This window comes from Anarhichas minor, unplaced genomic scaffold (genome assembly GCF_050575085.1).
Source record: "Anarhichas minor isolate MPS153535 unplaced genomic scaffold, ASM5057508v1 ptg000003l, whole genome shotgun sequence".
Taxonomy (NCBI): Eukaryota; Metazoa; Chordata; class Actinopteri; order Perciformes; family Anarhichadidae; genus Anarhichas; species Anarhichas minor.
In genome coordinates, this window is record NW_027466449.1 from 12,109,472 (window position 1) to 12,126,666 (window position 17,195).

General features: G+C 40.4%; 2 protein-coding genes and 1 long non-coding RNA gene across 3 annotated transcripts; 2 read left to right on the forward strand and 1 right to left on the reverse strand.

Moving 5' to 3' along the window:
* Positions 1-5,547: 5,547 nt before the first annotated feature.
* Positions 5,548-6,751, forward strand: irx7 (iroquois homeobox 7). The gene is made up of 3 exons (XM_076102604.1): positions 5,548-5,766; positions 5,990-6,453; positions 6,496-6,751. The coding sequence occupies exons 1-3, from the start codon at positions 5,548-5,550 to the stop codon at positions 6,749-6,751; spliced, it is 939 nt and encodes a 312-aa protein (XP_075958719.1).
* Positions 6,752-8,490: 1,739 nt separating this feature from the next.
* On the reverse strand, positions 8,491-13,837 carry cd40 (CD40 molecule, TNF receptor superfamily member 5). The gene is made up of 9 exons (XM_076098231.1): positions 13,682-13,837; positions 12,912-12,993; positions 11,958-12,080; positions 11,719-11,865; positions 11,531-11,624; positions 10,723-10,781; positions 10,122-10,217; positions 9,989-10,011; positions 8,491-9,152 (listed from the first exon to the last, which is right to left on the reverse strand). The coding sequence occupies exons 1-9, from the start codon at positions 13,751-13,753 to the stop codon at positions 8,865-8,867; spliced, it is 984 nt and encodes a 327-aa protein (XP_075954346.1). The 5' UTR covers positions 13,754-13,837; the 3' UTR covers positions 8,491-8,864.
* Positions 13,736-16,777, forward strand: LOC142956618 (uncharacterized). The gene is made up of 3 exons (XR_012956036.1): positions 13,736-13,859; positions 15,988-16,046; positions 16,730-16,777. It is a non-coding gene; the product is annotated as an uncharacterized LOC142956618 (long non-coding RNA).
* Positions 16,778-17,195: the final 418 nt, after the last annotated feature.

Consider the following 17,195-nt stretch of genomic DNA (forward strand, 5'->3'; position numbering starts at 1 on the left):
GACTGGCTGCTCACACACAGCTTCTCCTTATACGAAGCAGAGAAGAAGAACAACTTGTGATAATGCCGCCCCCCCCCCCCTCTTTCTTTCAATACAATAACCCTAGTTTTTTAAGCCCCCTTTGATCTTACTTCAACTACCTGACTTTGTGGGCTACGGATGGAGTAAATATGGGGCCTGCTAACTCTCCATACGGCTTTAGACCTTAATTCCTGATTAGCTGAAAAGGGCAGCACTTGCTTCTGGGTCTTGGATATCAGACGACACAGAGGGGAACAGAGGCAAGTGTTTTTGTGCTTCATTTTTGAAGCGAGGATGTTTGGGGGATAAGAGGGGAGTTTCTGTAATAGATACTTATCTTACTGCCCTCAAGCCCCTCAAACAAAGTCCCCCTCTGAAGAGATTATAACCCAGGGAGGGCACATTAACTCTAATCCGATGCTTTGAGGCCTTGCACCCCCATACCACCCTCTGCCCCACTTATTCCAACCCTTCTGTTGTTGGGGGGGGCTACCTTGTATCTAGTGCTTGTATGAGTAGGGCCTGTGGCTACACACATGGGTTGTGTGTGTGCGCATGTATGTGTGTGTGTGTTTGTGTGCGAGTGAGGGGGGTGGGGGGACTGTTTCAATAGCACGCTGACTCTAATGAAAAGCATTGAGGGGTGCATACTGCTGTGTAACTGATTCCTCTCTCTGAAGAGATTAGGCGCTACATTGTTGGTTCAGTTGCTCATTTCCATGAGAGCACAGCCTCCCACCAGCGGCTGCTTGGCTTTGTTATTTTGAGTTGGAAAACACAGAGCCCAATGTCCCGGGCTTCCTTGTTACCATTGTTTCACAAATAGGCCAAAATGTAGATGTCACGTCACAAATGCCCAATAACCTCATTAGCTGCTCTCCGTGAGGCTAAAGAGAGAAAATAACAGATGCACGAACTTCAGTTTGTGCATCTGTATGGAGACTCTGCGTACAATTTAGATAATACTACTCTAAAAACATGTGTTTCACTGCAAATACATATCCCCTATTCTACAGATGAAAGACAGATACATGGGCGGTGGAAACTTTCAACTGAGGTGGAGAAACTGCCGCGATTAAGTTTATAGGGTGACTAAGTTCCCTTAGCATCCACATAAACATGTTATAAACGGTTTATGACACTATAATGTAGTTGGAAGCAGATATTAGTGTTTATAACAACTATTCCTCATCCTGTGGACACCCATAAGTGGAGGCTGGTGTATAAAAAGATAATAAATGACAGTATTGTGAAACACAGTGATAATGTGGAATATATCTTCAGGAGAAGTTAGAAATGTTGATCTGGTCCGCAAACAACTACAATATAGTGTATAAAATGTGAATTCATTGTTTGTTTACTGCTTAGAACTGCTAAACAGGAGTGCAGTGTTATTGCTGAAGACTTAAATTGTTTTAATTGGACTTTGTTATACTCAGAGATACGGATGAGACATGTGCAGGGAAAAATGGCATCCCATCCATTATTAAAATCCACATACAGCTTGCAACTACGGTGGAGAAAGGGGATGGGGAGAAATAACGATGTTAGTACCGTAAAAAAACAACACAGCCACTCCTGTAACACTGAGAAATAACCGGTATGGCTACGTCCTCTACGTATGTGCAGGGAAACTTGCAGCCAATGTGTTGAAACAGGGTGCAGCGAGCTAACAAGCTGGTCTGGAACTCCAGGGAAGCTGCTCTGACTGGGCTCCATGCAGCAAACTGGGCCGGGGCTCCAGCCGTGGGATCCCGGGGGGGCCCTGCACCCACCCACCGGGGCCCGACACATGCAGGGACACAACCAGCAGCAGCAGCACCAGCTGTCACGCAGGCCATCACGGCCTAACCAACGCCGCCTGTCACTCACCCAGCGGAGGGCCGTCAATCAGGCTGCACCCGGGAGGGAGCTGGGAGGCGGGACACTGCCCGGCCCCAAACAAAGACATACTCACATTTGCAAGCGGTTTCAGCGCCACTACTATTTTGAAAGAATGATAGAGTGGTCCTGATAAGAGAAACGACAAAGGACAAAGAGTGGAGGGGGGTCTGGGGAAGAGGGAGTCAGATAGTAAAGAGGTGGGAGAGCTTGATAACATTCACACGTTGCTTACATCTCTCCATTTGTGTTGTTGGTGCCCCAGGGAAAATCTCATTAGGGAGTTCTGGTTGGAGACCATTATGCATTTGTTGTCAATTGATTATCTGTGCTTCTCACTATGTAAATCTCTCTCTAGAATTTTAGCTTTAAGTCTTTATTGGGATTTTTCTGTGGCTCTATATACATTTTCTGGCAACATGTCTGAAAACACACTTTAGATACACACTTTTTCATCTTTTCATTTAGCTTTTTTAATGTCTAAGCATGTTTCACGAATATAATTCTTTCATCTCCCCCGGCTCAGTTTCTATGAGTCTGTCTGTCAACTTTCTCCCCTCTCAGTATCTGGTGCGGCAAAAATAAACTAACAAGCAATAGGTGTGGAAGACTCTGTGGATTCTCTTTAGCCTCTTGTTGTCTTGTTCACACCTAGTTATTCTAATTGCATGTTTCGTCCCTTTGTCGGCTCGCAGGTATGGGGATTGCCTGTAATTGAGGTCACACCTAAACCTTTTGTCCTGACCTGCTCATTAGCCCCTCGCACTGTCGTTCTGCATGTTCACCCAAAGCCAGGGGCTTTCTGTGCAGTGAGTTGTGTGGAATATGCACAGGATTTGTAGATAAAGGAAGGTTCACAGCACTATTTCAATACAGAGGAATGACTCTCTTCTCACAGATAAAGATAAGTCCATCCTTTTTGCTATCTTGTACTGTATCTCTTTGGGTGCTGAGAACAATCGTCTTCCATTTGGTCACTTCTCTCTGCTGCAAACGACTGACATCCTAATGGCAAACAGCACAAACTCAACCTGTCAGAGCAAGACCAACACCTGCATTGTGGTCGGAGCTGCCAAAAGAGGAAGAGAATGAAAAGGAGTTCTACAAGAGGGACAAAGGCCGCTGCCCTGAGCTGTTTGTGTTGTGAGATGTAGACTACTGATGCCATAGGCCTCCTTCTCTTTGCACTCCAGCTGGAACTATTGTTGCTCTTGTTCAAATTTGCTTTAGGTTCTGTGGACCCAACCCAAAGAAATTCCTCCTTTACCACGTTTTAGTTTCTCTCTCTCTTCATATTTTGGGTCCATCATTACACACTAGTCTACCCTGAATTATGCAACATAATATTTACAAACACCTCTTATGATAACTACGGGGCTATGGTGGGAGAAACAAAACGGGAGAGGTCAGCAATATAAGCGATTATTTTCATTTTCCGTAAATCAGACTATTTTTTGACCGTTTGGACCACAAATGTCAAACAACTATTCAAAAGATGTCCAAACTACGTCTTCAAATGTCTTGTTTTGTCTGACCAAAAGTCCAAAACCCAAAGATATTGAGTTTATTATTAGTATTATTATTGTATAAAGCTGGAACTTGATAGCATTTTTTCACTGTTAATGCTTGACTTAAACGATTACTCCATTCAAAATAGGTGGATATTATTTTTCAATCGAATAATCCATAAATCGCTTCAGCATTTGCAAGCTGTACCTAATAAACTGAAAACTGAGTGTAAATTCTTAGTAGGTGTAAATTTGCTGCAACAAGGAAATCAATACATTACATTACATGGTTGAACTTTTCCCCCCAATACATTTGCAAGATTATCCTTTTAACTGTTTCAAATAATTAAGAAAAAAGAAAACCAACTGCTGGTGTAACTTTTATAAAGTCAGACTTATGGACAGATATGTTAAAAATGGGTATGTGCACACTTATAGGCTAATGTGAGGCTTAAATTTTATAAATAATTCAGTTCATAAGTCTGCAACTTGCAGGTGTTATTATTAACAGTGAGGGCCAATGCATTTCCTCAAAATAAGAAACAAGGTTTGCACAACATGAAGAAGAAAGTAAAGCATGTCTCATTATACGCCTATCGGCTAAAGAAATGGAGAGATTTTAAAAGAGTTTCATCGAAAGCAAATACAGAAAAAAGCAACTTATTGAGGCTAAGTGAAAAGAGTTACAGTTAATGAAAACTGCAGGCAATTGAAGGTTACAACTCACAGCATTTCAAATATAAAATTGGAGCATATTTTGGGTTTAAAAATGTAACAAAAACAGAAATTAAAATCTAAACAGAAAATATTGTAAAATAAATATTGTAAAGTGGCTTTAGGTATCATCACTGCACGTTTTTTCACTTTAATACTTTTGTCAGTATCGCTACCAGCACTACCCCTCTCAATAGGGTTAATATAATAATACAAATTATGCAAGATAAAAGAGGTGAAGCTCCCTTGAACCCAAACACAGAGCTTATGGCTCTTTTGAAGGGTATGAAGGGGGGAGAGACAGTGGAATAAGAAGTGTAATCTTCTCCTCTTATCTCCAACAACCCCCTCCACACACACATACATTAGCATCTGTTATCTCACAATTATCATTAGTCAACACCTGTTTCACTTAACCTCGTTTAATTAGGACCATTGAAACGTTGTGCTTCATGCAAAACAATGCCATCCGACATGTAAAAGGTCAGTTTGTTATGGTTCAGTCAATAAATGAACAAATAAAAAGATATGCTTCTAAAAGACAACTTGGTTTCATTCAATTATTTAATGAAAAAACTGCAAGAGGTTTATTTTGGAGAATGTAACACATCCGTCTATAGTGACATTTTTACGCATGCATGCGTAAAACGTACTTTAATTGTTTATTCGCCTAATGTAATGTCATTGAGGTGGTTGATTCAATTCACAAAACTACAGATCTGTAGAGGATGAAGTGTCATATGCGACAGTAGAGACTGGCGGGATGTTGTTAACTGAATTCAGGTCATTTTCTAAGCTCTCCGGCGATTAGTGCTAGACATGCGAAGTGTTAAATCCGTCTTTAAAAATACATCAAACTGGTGTAAGTTCCTATGTCTTGAAAACTAAAGAGGTAAAATAAAACCATAATAAAAACGATTAAAACGTATAAATGGAAAATCAAATAATGTCGCTAAGTGGGCGGATATAATTTATAACGTTTCGTCTTCTGAAGAAAGAAAAAAAGTTTTATTTTGGGCTGTTATCAAAATGAGATCAGTAATACAAACCGAAAGACTGTATTTCTATGACAAAATATGAGCCGATGGTAAAGTCTGAGTCTTTATTCACCTCTCAAAAGACAAATGTTGCATTTGAATTGAAACTTCAGTTCTTTACAAACAAATCTTGTGTTGCGATAAGCAGCACATATTTAGCTCCTCCACGAAAACGCTAAAAGGAACAGCGGAGGGCCTCTTTGATGGGATTTGTTGCCAGTGAAAGCTGTGGGTCTTTTGAACGTAGCTGTCAGTCACTACCAGTGGGACCTCCCCCTGCTCCCCCCCCCCCCCCCCTGCAAACACACGCTGGCAGCTGGGTGCATATAAATAGATCCAGGAGGTCGGATTGCCACTCAAAGCCGAATAGCTGGGACGCAGGAAAGATGCCCGCATCGCATCCTGGAATTGGCAGCTTTTTCTTGGAGCGGAACATCAGCATGCCGACTGGATATCAGTTCCCGGTGCTGGGATGCCCACCGAGTGTGCAGCAGCAACAGGCTCAGCATCTGGCAGCGATGGCAGCTGGAATTCCAATAACGTACTCTGGACTACAGGGATACAACTTCATCCCCTATCCACACCACAGGCACATCACACACATGGTGAGTTGATAATTCACAAAGTAATCCAGCATTTACATTAAAAGCTCAAGTGGAATCATTACAACCTACTTTTAAACAGAAACGTAAGTAAAATCTGATTTTGGAGAAGTTTAACACAAGTTTGAATTGTGTGCTCTGGGTCAAGGGTCGGCAAATCCGTGCGTAATTGCGCACAATCGAGATTCCTTTGCTTGCTCTTACGTTCCTTCTCTCTGTTTTCCAGAACAACGGTTTCGATTTGAAGGCCACCTCTCCCTACCATCACGCGCTACTGGCTCGCGGGGGGGCTTTCTATCCACCGTATCGCCCTGGAGCAGCCGAGGATCCCGGTAGGGTCGCCAAAGTGGCCACCCGAGAGAGCACCGGCGCGCTCAAGGCCTGGCTTAACGAGCACCTGAAGAACCCGTATCCGACCAAGGGCGAGAAAATCATGCTCGCCATCATCACCAAAATGAGCCTCACGCAGGTCTCCACCTGGTTCGCCAACGCAAGGCGACGCCTTAAGAAGGAGAACAGGGTCAGCTGGGCGTGCAAGGGGAAATCAGACGAGGAGGAGGATGATGAGCAGGAGGGAGAGAGCGACGATGCAGACAGTTCCATGCAGAACTGTCATCTGGATGAGGAAGAGCCTCGAGGTGACTCCGCACACACCGATGAGCACGAAGACGGCGCTTTGGACAGCTCAGCGTGTGTGGATGCGCGGTTGGAGATGCCGCAGCAGCCAAGCAGCGAGCACGAGGACAGACAACTTGCACTTGTTAAGAAAGTTGAAAAGAGCGACTCTGATCACACGCTATCGGAGAGTAAAGAAAACATTGCCAGTCAGAAACCCAAAATCTGGTCTTTGGCCGAGACCGCCACCTCAGAGACTGTTAAGAAACCCCTGGACAATATTTACCACCCGGCCGGAAAACTGTGGGCCGAGTGGGCTTCAAGAAACGGACTGTTCGTTCCGTCATGTTACACCACTCGTGAAATGGTCTGAGTGGCTATTGAGACACACATGAGAGACACTTTTCCACTTCTATGCACTTTAAACTTTCAAACCTCAGGGAGTTGGTCGATTATTCCTGAAGTTTGCAGTGAAACGAAAACCTGTTTTGAGACCAAAGACTATAAACATGTTGTAAATAAACGTAGATGTATTTTTCCATCGCCAACATGTAAATTATGTTTCCTTTGTCTATTCATGAAGAAATATTTTTGCTTGAATAAAGTTCAGCGTCTAAATACAATTGTTTTGACTGGTCTGTATTCGACTTAAACGCAATGATAAATTCAGACAGTTTTACTTTGGATAAATGGAAAGCCATATCGTTTCTCGTTAATAGGAAAACCTATAAAATGTGAAAACTCCAACATATAACAGTTGGTGTTAATAAAGGTTCGGCACAGAATGTAGCATTTTCTTCAAGATGAACTTAAATTCTCATGTAAGACTAAAAGAGAAGTTAGCTTATTCATGTAAATTGGATGAGTACAAAGAGAGTATTGGCCTTACTTTGCATATCAAACCCAAGACCCAAGTCTATTTAATCTTCCCAAACAGGTTTTGGGTCAGATTGTTGGGTAATCCCTGCCATGACTGCGTGTTGATAGTTGTGTATATTTTAGCCAATTTATCCTCAGGTAAACTGCAATATAAAATGAATTTAGATTAGGCAGCAGCAGGCTCACATGTCTGTTCCAAGTGTTAGTTACGTTTAGGGTCTGGAAGAAGGATTCTTCACTATCACGTTTCCGTGTAAATTCAAAGGGCTGTACCTTCATTAATCCGGGGATAATGAGAAAGCCCCTGGGCGCGTTGTTGCCTTGTCTTGTGGCCTCGCCTCTGCATGCAAATCCCTACAAACGGGAACACACAGAGGGCAGATTAGCTCTTATCTGAGCCCATTTTCTCACAACAAACAGATGAATATAATAGAATGTCACAAAACTTCAAAATGTTAAGAGCTACTTCTAAAACTATCTCCTTTTGATTTGGACGTTTACAGTGGTAGCATACCTAATTACACTCTTCTACTCCTTATAGTGCCAGTTTACAAAGAGCATAGTTCAGCAGTGGGGCACTGTAGAGACACTATTTGATGAGCTGCATTTCCAACAGTCGACAGTGAATCTATCGCGCCCCTCTGAGGACATGAAGTGGAACTACAGCACGATACATTCCATTCAATCTGTGCTGGGAGGGAAAAGCAACAGGTGCATGACGCTGTTCGCTAAATGTTATGATTCAGTAAATAATAAGACAATGGTTAAACATATATTTTCCGATTGAACGTGACTTACACTTTCCAAGGAGATCATTATCTCCAATGTCCATCACGAATAAACGTCCATAAATCCGCTTAGATATCATGAACGCTCATTAAAACTCCAGGACTTGACTGAGAATCTTCATGTTTTTACGTTTTCGTGAGTATCAAAGTGATGCAGTAATAGGTGTCCGAACACCCGTGGGTCCACTGCAAAGATGAACTGCTTGTAGCTAATTCGGCTCACTTTTAAAGCTGCCATTCTTCCGAAATGTAAACAAACAGATAATAATGACTGAACTTGAGTTAGCATTTCCGACACATGGATCTCGAAGGACATTACACTTCCTCATAATGTCCCCCCCCCCACGGCATTATGGGAACTGACTCGATTTTAGTGACAGACTTTGAAAAACTCCTGCATTTGATAGACACACTAACAAATATCAGGAAAAATAAACACTCCAGATTAACATTCAAGTGGCGTGCATTTTAATGCAAGTTCAAATGTTTTTACATTACATGCGTTTTCCATGCACAATTATCCCCATAACAGAACTTTGTACAATTATGTATTTTTTTAAATTATGCAATCTAAAAGACATATAATACAATGACAAAATGTATAGAAATACTTATAACATATGCCATACACTGCAGTATAATGTCCTTTCTAAAGTAGTTACACTACAACTCCATTATTAGAGAATGAGTTAATTATACTGTAAACACTTAAAGCTATATACATCATAAGGGGGAAACTATGTACAACAGAAACATAGGGCAACATTACACAACAGGTTAAATCCATAATTACACGCCATCAGCAATGATCAGCTGCTTTCAGACTGTGAATGTCTGCGTTTGTGATTCCTGTCGAGAAAAGATGGACGATTTCCCATTCTCCTGAGTCACATAGTTTCCATTTTCACTGAGAACTAAATCTGGTAACACCTCCTGGCTCAGCTCATCTTCGTTTTCCTCCGGTGTCCTCACGCCAGCCTCCTCTTGAGAGGACTGCAGCTCGTGCATCATGGACTCTTCCTCAGTAGGATCAGTTGGGTTCGTTATCAGCACTTTGGTTTCTCTCAGTGGCTCCTTTATGTCACCCAGACATGATTCAAAACAGGCCTACAAGAGAGTAAAATAGTGTTCAAATGTAGAAATGTAAGAAATATGGAATATTACATTTTCAGTTGTGGCCAGAGAAAAACCTTTTTTCATGAATTCAAGGTCAACAGTTATAGTTTGTCAGTGTGTTTATATGCTCTGAATGTAAGAGATTACTCCACTTCCACATTAATAGAAAACCTGGTTTCCATTCTCAGGTTATGGGATTAAGAATATTAACACCGTTACACCCTGTAGACCCCAAATTAAATGTAATTTAAAATAATAGTTTAACATTTTAGGAATTAACCTTAATTCACTTTTTTGTAGATAGTTAAATGAGAAGATCCATGGGACTCTCATGGCTGTTGGCTAAACATGAAGCTAGTACCAGCAGTCAGTTAGCTTAGCTTAGCATAAAGACTGTTTAACAGCTGGCTCTGTTTAAAAAGTACACAAAACACAGCTTATTGTTTTCAAACTTCAGTTTTTGTTTGTTTTAAATAAATGACACACAACTAGTTTACTAGTGAGGCGAGCTATTCCCCCTGTTTCTAGACTTCATGCAAAGCTAAGCTAACCACCCACTGGTTACAGCTTCGTATCAATCTTCTAATCCAACTCTCGGAAAGAAGGCGAATAAATCAAAAAATCTCAAACTATTCCTTTAAGTGTGCATCTTAAAAAGACACCGGAGAGGTAAAGTAACATTGTTTTAGAATCAATTATTTCCAACAAAATCAGTCACAGTAAAGTGTGTTTTTATGAGCGCAATAATTTGGATTCTTTTCAGAATGCTACAGGTTACTTCAGTCAGTTTATTGCAGTCAACAACGTAGGATGAAAATAACATTTACCTTCACTTGTCCTTTTGCGTCTCCTGGTTTACATAACACAGAAACAACAGAGAACATGAGTACAGTAAGTGGATTACTGGAACTTGAACTCACTGAACATGTCATAAAAGAGAGCATTTAAAGCACAACGTACCACGGCAAAAACACCACCAGCAACCACAAACTATAACCACAAGGAAGATCAGAGAACACACAACTCCGATCACAATATGTGACCGTGAGGTTTCCTCTGCAACACAAGAAAGAGAGAGAAAAAACATTAATCACATATTGACACTTCCAGCAGTGTCACTTTCCCAAGGCATCATCTCCAATAATACAGGATCATTTGATCATTTGAGTAGGATACAAATTGAAATAACAGGAAATGCGTTTTCAACAAATCACTGAAACACTTTCATATTTGCCACACTGTAGCAGAGGAAGCACAAATAGAAATTGAAGAAAAGAGGATTTTCATAGAGTCCATGCTTACTTTTAAATTCTAAAAATGTGATTATTTAGCCGTTTAAAACACAGTGGAGCCCAGACATGAAGGTAGCGTAAACAATGTGTCGGTGAAAGCTGTTAATCACACACTCAAAACCACAGAGCAACACAGATTCACGAGATCTATCATCACCTCGCCTCCATAGTTTCGCTTTAAGCAAGCCACCACAAAACACACAGCTGCAGGTGGCAGGAGAGCGAAAAGTGAGAAACTTTGACAATTTATCAGCCTACGCAGAACTTACCACAGATGTTGTCAGACACGTCTGTTCCTTTTGTTTTAACATGGTATCCATACATACATCTGCAAAGGATTTAACAGTGTTAAAAGATAATTCCTGGTTTCAGATTCAGGTGATGTCCTGAAGCTTCTTATTCAACTCCCATTCAAGCACACTGACACTATGGTGAATAGGGTACTCTGCTAAAGTGACAAAAAACAAAGTTGAAGCCCCTTCCTGTGTAGGACATTATGAGAAATGTGCTTTCTTACAGAGAGTTTGATGAAAATGATCAATGCCACTCTCCTACCTGACCAGCAAATATACAGCTACAGCTAGTTAGCTTAGCTTATAAAAACATAAACAAATGTGGGGGAAACAGCTAGAAACACACCAACTAGCACTTTTAAAGCTCACTGATTAATATGTCATATCTCATTTGTCAAAAAAAAGACACTTTGTGGATTCATGAGGGGTTAAGAGCTGGACTATTTCTAGGCCTGCTGCTGGCCATAGATTCATATTTAACATACATCTACGAGAGTGGTATTATTGATCTTGTCATTGAACTCTTTGTAAAAGCTCAAATAAGCGGATTTTCTGAATTGTTTCCTTTATAAGTGACGTAGTAAGCTTGAGGGAGCCCATGACAAGACAAAAAACAAAATGAGAAGAAATCATTTCCATGTTTATCTCTGGAACAGCCTTGAGGACAAAAAGGTGTTGTTCTTTTGAAGGTTTGTTTGCCGAAATACACCAGCCGAGATGAAATGGTAAACTGAGGTTCTAGGTGTGAGATTTGTGGACGTGGAATTTGAGTTCCTGCACTTACTTTGTCCATTCCTTACAGACATCGCCCCATGAGTTGTCTTCAGAAAATGTGCCCTCTGTGCATTTCTGACACACCGTGTCATGCGTGTGGTTGCCTGAAAGCAGAGTGTGAAAGATTCAGCACATTGCCAAAACAAAGCTGGTCATACTTTACGTTTTTTTAATGTGAATCAAAGCGATGTGTCATACCTATGGATCGAGCTCCGTGTCCTGGTTTACAGGGTGTGTGTGGCACACAGGTTATACACTCTCCACTTGAGCAGTGGAATCCCTCTTTACACATGCAGGTGCTTTGTTCCTTCTTGTTCTTTTGGACATTAACATTAAAGTTCTTATCTGAAAGTAGAATGGACACAAGTTGTAAGTTGTGCTACATCAAACTGAAGTCTATCAGTGTATACCTAGCAACAGTTGTGTTTAGTTCTTACGTAGGTCACAGTATGGTTGACGTTGACACTTGGATTCAATTGTGTATTTATCCTGATACTCATTGTCTCCACATTCTGTGCACTGAGGATCCTGACAAGTACCGCTGGACGACATTCTGGTCCCTGAAAAAAACATACTGTAAGTTCTTGTTCATAGTCAAAAGTCTGTGCAGTACTATATTTGTCTCAGGTATATACAGTAAACGGGGACATGTGGCTTCAAGGAGTAGTCAGACATTTTTGGGAAATAAGCTTTCTCGCTGAGAGTTAGATGAAAAGATTGATACCGTTCTCCTATCTGTCTGTTAACTACATAGTTACATCCAGGGGACAGTTAGCTTAGCATAAAGACTGAGCACAGGCTAGCCTGCTCTGCCTAAAGGACGGTAACAAAACAATGCCTCCACCAGCTCCTCTAAATCTCACTAGTTAAACGTTTCGGATTAGTTTACAAAAGACAAAGTGTAAAAACAAGAAGTTGCAATTTCTCGTGGGGTTGTGTGCTCTGCAGATCTGCAGATATATATATATATATATATGTATATATATATATATATTTTGGTATAGTTTAGTCTGTGACATGTTAAATCCTAATGCCCATTACAAATTCCCAAGGTGACATCTTAAAATGGGAAAGTGAAAGAGAAACCAACAAAGGAAAAAAAGCAAAGTGAAAGCAAAAGTAAATGTTATTAGCATCAGTGATCATGCTCTTTGATAAATGTGCTACTTTTTGCCATCTGTGACTTCTATATGCTGTACCTTTAATGTGTATTTAACTCATGTAGCTATGGGGGGGGGGGGGGGGGGGGGGGGGGACATTCATTACATTTACACCTCGATATAGACTACGTGGCTCCCAATTGTTAATGTTTTTAGGACAGTGAGTGCCTGTGTGGCTGCAATAATAGAAGGTAACATGTTCCTGGATCATTTTTAGATATGTTTACGTACCTGGACCACACATTTTGCAGCACATCCCATTCTTCTCATATTGAGTTAGAGGGTCGCAGACGTGCTGAGCAGCGGTCATCACCTGTATGACAACAAGCGGGGATAAGAGCAGTGAACATGAATAAGAGCAGTGAACATGAATAAGAGCAGTGAACATGAATAAGAGCAGTGAACATGAATAAGAGCAGTGAACATGAATAAGAGCAGTGAACATGAATAAGAGCAGTGAACATGAATAAGAGCAGTGAACATGAATAAGAGCAGTGAACATGAATAAGAGCAGTGAACATGAATAAGAGCAGTATCCTCTGTATTGATGGTGAGGTGTGTCTGTCATGGCTGTTGGACCACTTCCTCTCCAGAGTAGACTGAGGCGTGACGGAAAGTCCCAAACGTTCAAGAAGCTCTCAACTCTGAAACTGAATGCCAGCTGCTTCTCGTTCTTTCTTTTGCACATTGTATCTGCTTTAATATCATTATTTTGCGTATTTTGTGTAATTAAGAAAATAAAATAAGTCATGCGTTTCACTGCAGCGAGTTAAACGAAAGTGAAAGTGACTTTTAACAGACGTGCGTCAAAGGGTGTAACCGTGAAATAAAAATGCACAATTTCGGCCATAATATCACATTTAGCTGTACATCTGAGTAAAACAACAGAATGATTTAGAATTAGCACCAATTATAGCCAACAACCCCACGACTAAACGATACAGCGTAAATGCTGCTACTTATCATATCTAACAACGAAATACATTGATTAGATTACTCACCGAACAACCCATGATCATCATCATTATCATCATCAGCAATAGATGCATTTTAGTGGATCGTGTCCGCGGCATGTTGCTCTCCGCTTCAACAGTAACAGCAGTAAAGTGCGTCGTCGCTACTCTCAAGTCTGCCCTCTTCTATCATGGAGGGAGGAGCTGCTTTAAGGGTATTTCCTGTGTGTGTGTTTTTTTTTACTTGACCGTTTCCTGTAAATTAATAGTATCGTGCCGGCAGTTTGGTTCCTAAAATGTCCAGAAGTGACTGTCAATTCATTCATTGTTCTGGGGAAATTTCACATTGGTAAACTTCTCGAGGTTTCGCCCATCGTTTGAACCCTTGAGGATTGAGTTCAGAAAGTAGTGTCTATCCAAACTATAAACAATAACAAATGTGCTCATATACTTAATTTGCTCCAGGAATCTTCTAAAGAAATGTTATTGCCTGTTAATATTTGTATTTTTTTTTCCACTCCTCTCTTGTTCTTTTATTTATTCATTTTATAGTATAGTAATATAGTTTCTTATGTCCTGGTTGAATATATCACCCTAGTGGGAATTAAGACAAGGTGTTATGGTATCCCTATTTTAGATTAATACCTAATGTTTTGTGATAATTTCACACATAAATAACGATTACAACAATAAAAAAACAACATGTAGTAAGTCATATTATTATGTTATTCAATACCACGTTGCATTTAAAAAGGATAATTCGCTTTTATAAGCGACAGAGGCTTATTGTTTTCATTGCTGTCGTTCACACATGTGCCTCGAGCATGAAACTACACCAGATCGAGGGATTCCCCAAGAATTTTTCACCAGGGGGGATTTCCCAACACGCTCAGCGTGTGACTTTTGGTGAAGGTGCTGCTGCTGTGTTCAGACATGCGCACTGACCATTTAAAGTGTCTAAAACGTAATCGAGTGAGCCCTGCACCGTTCAGATTGTTTTGCGTGTGTATTCATGCAATTACGGTACATGTACAGCGGGTAGGCCTACAGCTAAAGAGGCACATGCGCACTTGATTTCTCACTTACTGCAAATTCCAATGGATTCCTAATAATAATAATAATAATAATAGTGTTCTTTTCCTGTGCACACATTGAACATGATGCCATTTTAGAGGAATATTTATATAATGAAACATCTGAATTTTGTACATTTCCCTCATAAGTTTTGTAACAAAATGCTTCAGTACAAATCACTGACCTTACCTTCATCCTATTCCTAGTTGTAGGATCTCTTGTTATTCCTGTTACAGGATACTTGTGAGAGAAGTTATTTTGAATATGCGTGTATGTTTGTGTTTTTCTTCTTCTTTTACACTGACATTTGTGTTCCTACATGCACTTTTTTGTGTTGCTTTTCTTGTATTAGCTCTACTCAACATTAAAGACCAGGACTGGGGAGGAAGGGATGATGGAAGGGTGGGTGAAGGATGAAATGTAAACTTTTCATCACTCTATACTAGACATTTTCCATTTTTTCTTGAACAAAGAATATAAATATTACGTCTAATGTAGTCCTAGTAATGTGCTTCTCTCTTCCTACATAGCAAAATAACTTTTTTGTCCATTTTTGAGAATTAAATATTAGCCTAAAATCCAATTTCAGTCAGTAGACATATTAAAAGTTCTGAACTGTTTTGCTGAGAATTCAGTCGGATATATTCACTATTAATAAAGTGCCAAACTACATTGTTGTTGTTGAATCCACCTTTTATGGGTGAAATCATTTTTTATAAAAACACGATGAAAAGTTTACATGTGTTGATTTAGAAGTTTGCGGTTGACTTTACTTTAAAATTTTCCTTAAAAACTGACATTACAATTAAGTCATATTTCATATGTCTATAGGCAATTACATTCTGATTAGAATACATGAGAGGTATAAAGTGCATTAGTGTATTTCATTGTATTGTTGTGGTAATGGAAACAGCAGCATGTTTCTCAGCTCTCTCTCTTCTGGGTCAAACAGGTTGAGCAGCAGATAAGGTGCATTGTTCTGCAAGTGGAGACACGTAAACTTCCAGGAAATGTTTACTGCTCTGCAGCGGGTGTGGCCGAACTGCCTCTACCTGCCTTACTAGAAAAAGTAAACCTTTAACCCAAAGAGGGCGGCCGCAGAAAGACTGACACAAATCACAACACTGTTGAGAGAAGCAGATTTGTAATTTAGGTCTTGCGTGACAAAAAAAAACCAAAGCATCTTTCATATCTGTGCTTTAAAAGAGGATCGGTTTGATGGACTGATAGGCTGCATGGACTTTCCTGTGAAATCTAAACAGTTATGATGCCAAATTTAGGATCAAAGAAGAAGGACAATCCATCCAGATTGGACAGACACACCGAGGACTTGCCACAGGTAAGATTTCACTTCATATACTTTAGACAAGGGAGCAAGCATCAAGCAGTAACTCCTTTTATCAGCCAGTCTCAAGTCCTACTTTACCACGAAAGTGTAAAAATCATTGCTTCTGCAAATCAGCCCTCTCGCTTCCATTGTGCAACAAGAGGAATAGAGTTTTGTTTTATGGGAGTCTCTCAAGCATTTCTTACTTCCTCAATTCAACCTGACTTCCCTGCTGTTTGAAGTTTCCCACAAACGAATCACCTTTTTACTCAGAAATGTGAGCAACAACAACTGATTTACGGAAGTACGTTCCTGTAATTGCACGTATCTTGAAGATGCAGATGCTGATTGTACTTTGAAACGCAGTGGTTCCTCTTTACAATTCCAGTGAACTGAGTCTGAAACAACCGTCTCTCTTATCAAGCTCCACACATAATAGAAGATTTGGTGAAAAGAATACTGCATGACAGATAAATGGAAAAAAGCATAAAAGCCCTAAAGGAGGTTTGAAAATGGCTTTGTAGTAAAACTCTAGGATTTATTTGTTTGTTTGCCACACTAGGGCTAGTTTTTGTCACACACCACCATGCATATTTTGGGAAATACTAACCAGAATGGTGCACGTAGAGTATACTTAGTTCACAATAGAGATGATTTCTTAAAAAGAAAGAATATGTACCTTGTTGTGCTTTCAGTTGAGCAATGAGATGCAGCTGAGCATCATGCAAAAGGTGAAGAGCGGAGAATTGTCCATCGAGGACGCCCTGAACCAGGCCAGGAAGGACGGGAAGCAGGGGCCTGATCAGAAGACAGTGGCTGAAGAGGTATGAGCGTTTTAAATCAATTCCTCACTAGTTTGAGGGTTGTGATCCTGAAGTTCTGTCAACCTGATTTTGAGTATGGCATAGTTTTCTACTCTATTTTGATCAAAATGGGGGACTTACCGTTGGTGCTATAGGCAGGTAGCGCACAGTGGGTCTTCAGAGCTATTTCACTGGAAACAGCTGTTGAAAACAACATGAAAGCAGTGAAAATGAACCAATTCAGTTAAGTTTGGGGGCTTTAAAACAATGATGTTGTGTTCACCAACTTCCCCATCTCCACAACACATGAGAGTGGCATCAATCGTCTCATCTGGCTCTCTGCCACATTGAAGTGTAT

What these genes read in the sequence shown, in the direction of transcription:
- cd40 (XM_076098231.1), bottom strand. Translation starts at nt 13,753, where the DNA reads ATGCCGCGGACACGATCCACTAAAATGCATCTATTGCTGATGATGATA. An exon ending in TCAACCATACTGTGACCTAC is followed by an intron (nt 11,866 to 11,957) that starts GTAAGAACTAAA and finishes TTCTACTTTCAG; the next exon opens with ATAAGAACTTTAATGTTAAT. An exon ending in CGTGTCTGACAACATCTGTG is followed by an intron (nt 10,218 to 10,722) that starts GTAAGTTCTGCG and finishes CTTGTGTTGCAG; the next exon opens with AGGAAACCTCACGGTCACAT.
- irx7 (XM_076102604.1), top strand. Translation starts at nt 5,548, where the DNA reads ATGCCCGCATCGCATCCTGGAATTGGCAGCTTTTTCTTGGAGCGGAAC. An exon ending in ACAGGCACATCACACACATG is followed by an intron (nt 5,767 to 5,989) that starts GTGAGTTGATAA and finishes TCTGTTTTCCAG; the next exon opens with AACAACGGTTTCGATTTGAA. An exon ending in GGCGCTTTGGACAGCTCAGC is followed by an intron (nt 6,454 to 6,495) that starts GTGTGTGGATGC and finishes GCAGCCAAGCAG; the next exon opens with CGAGCACGAGGACAGACAAC.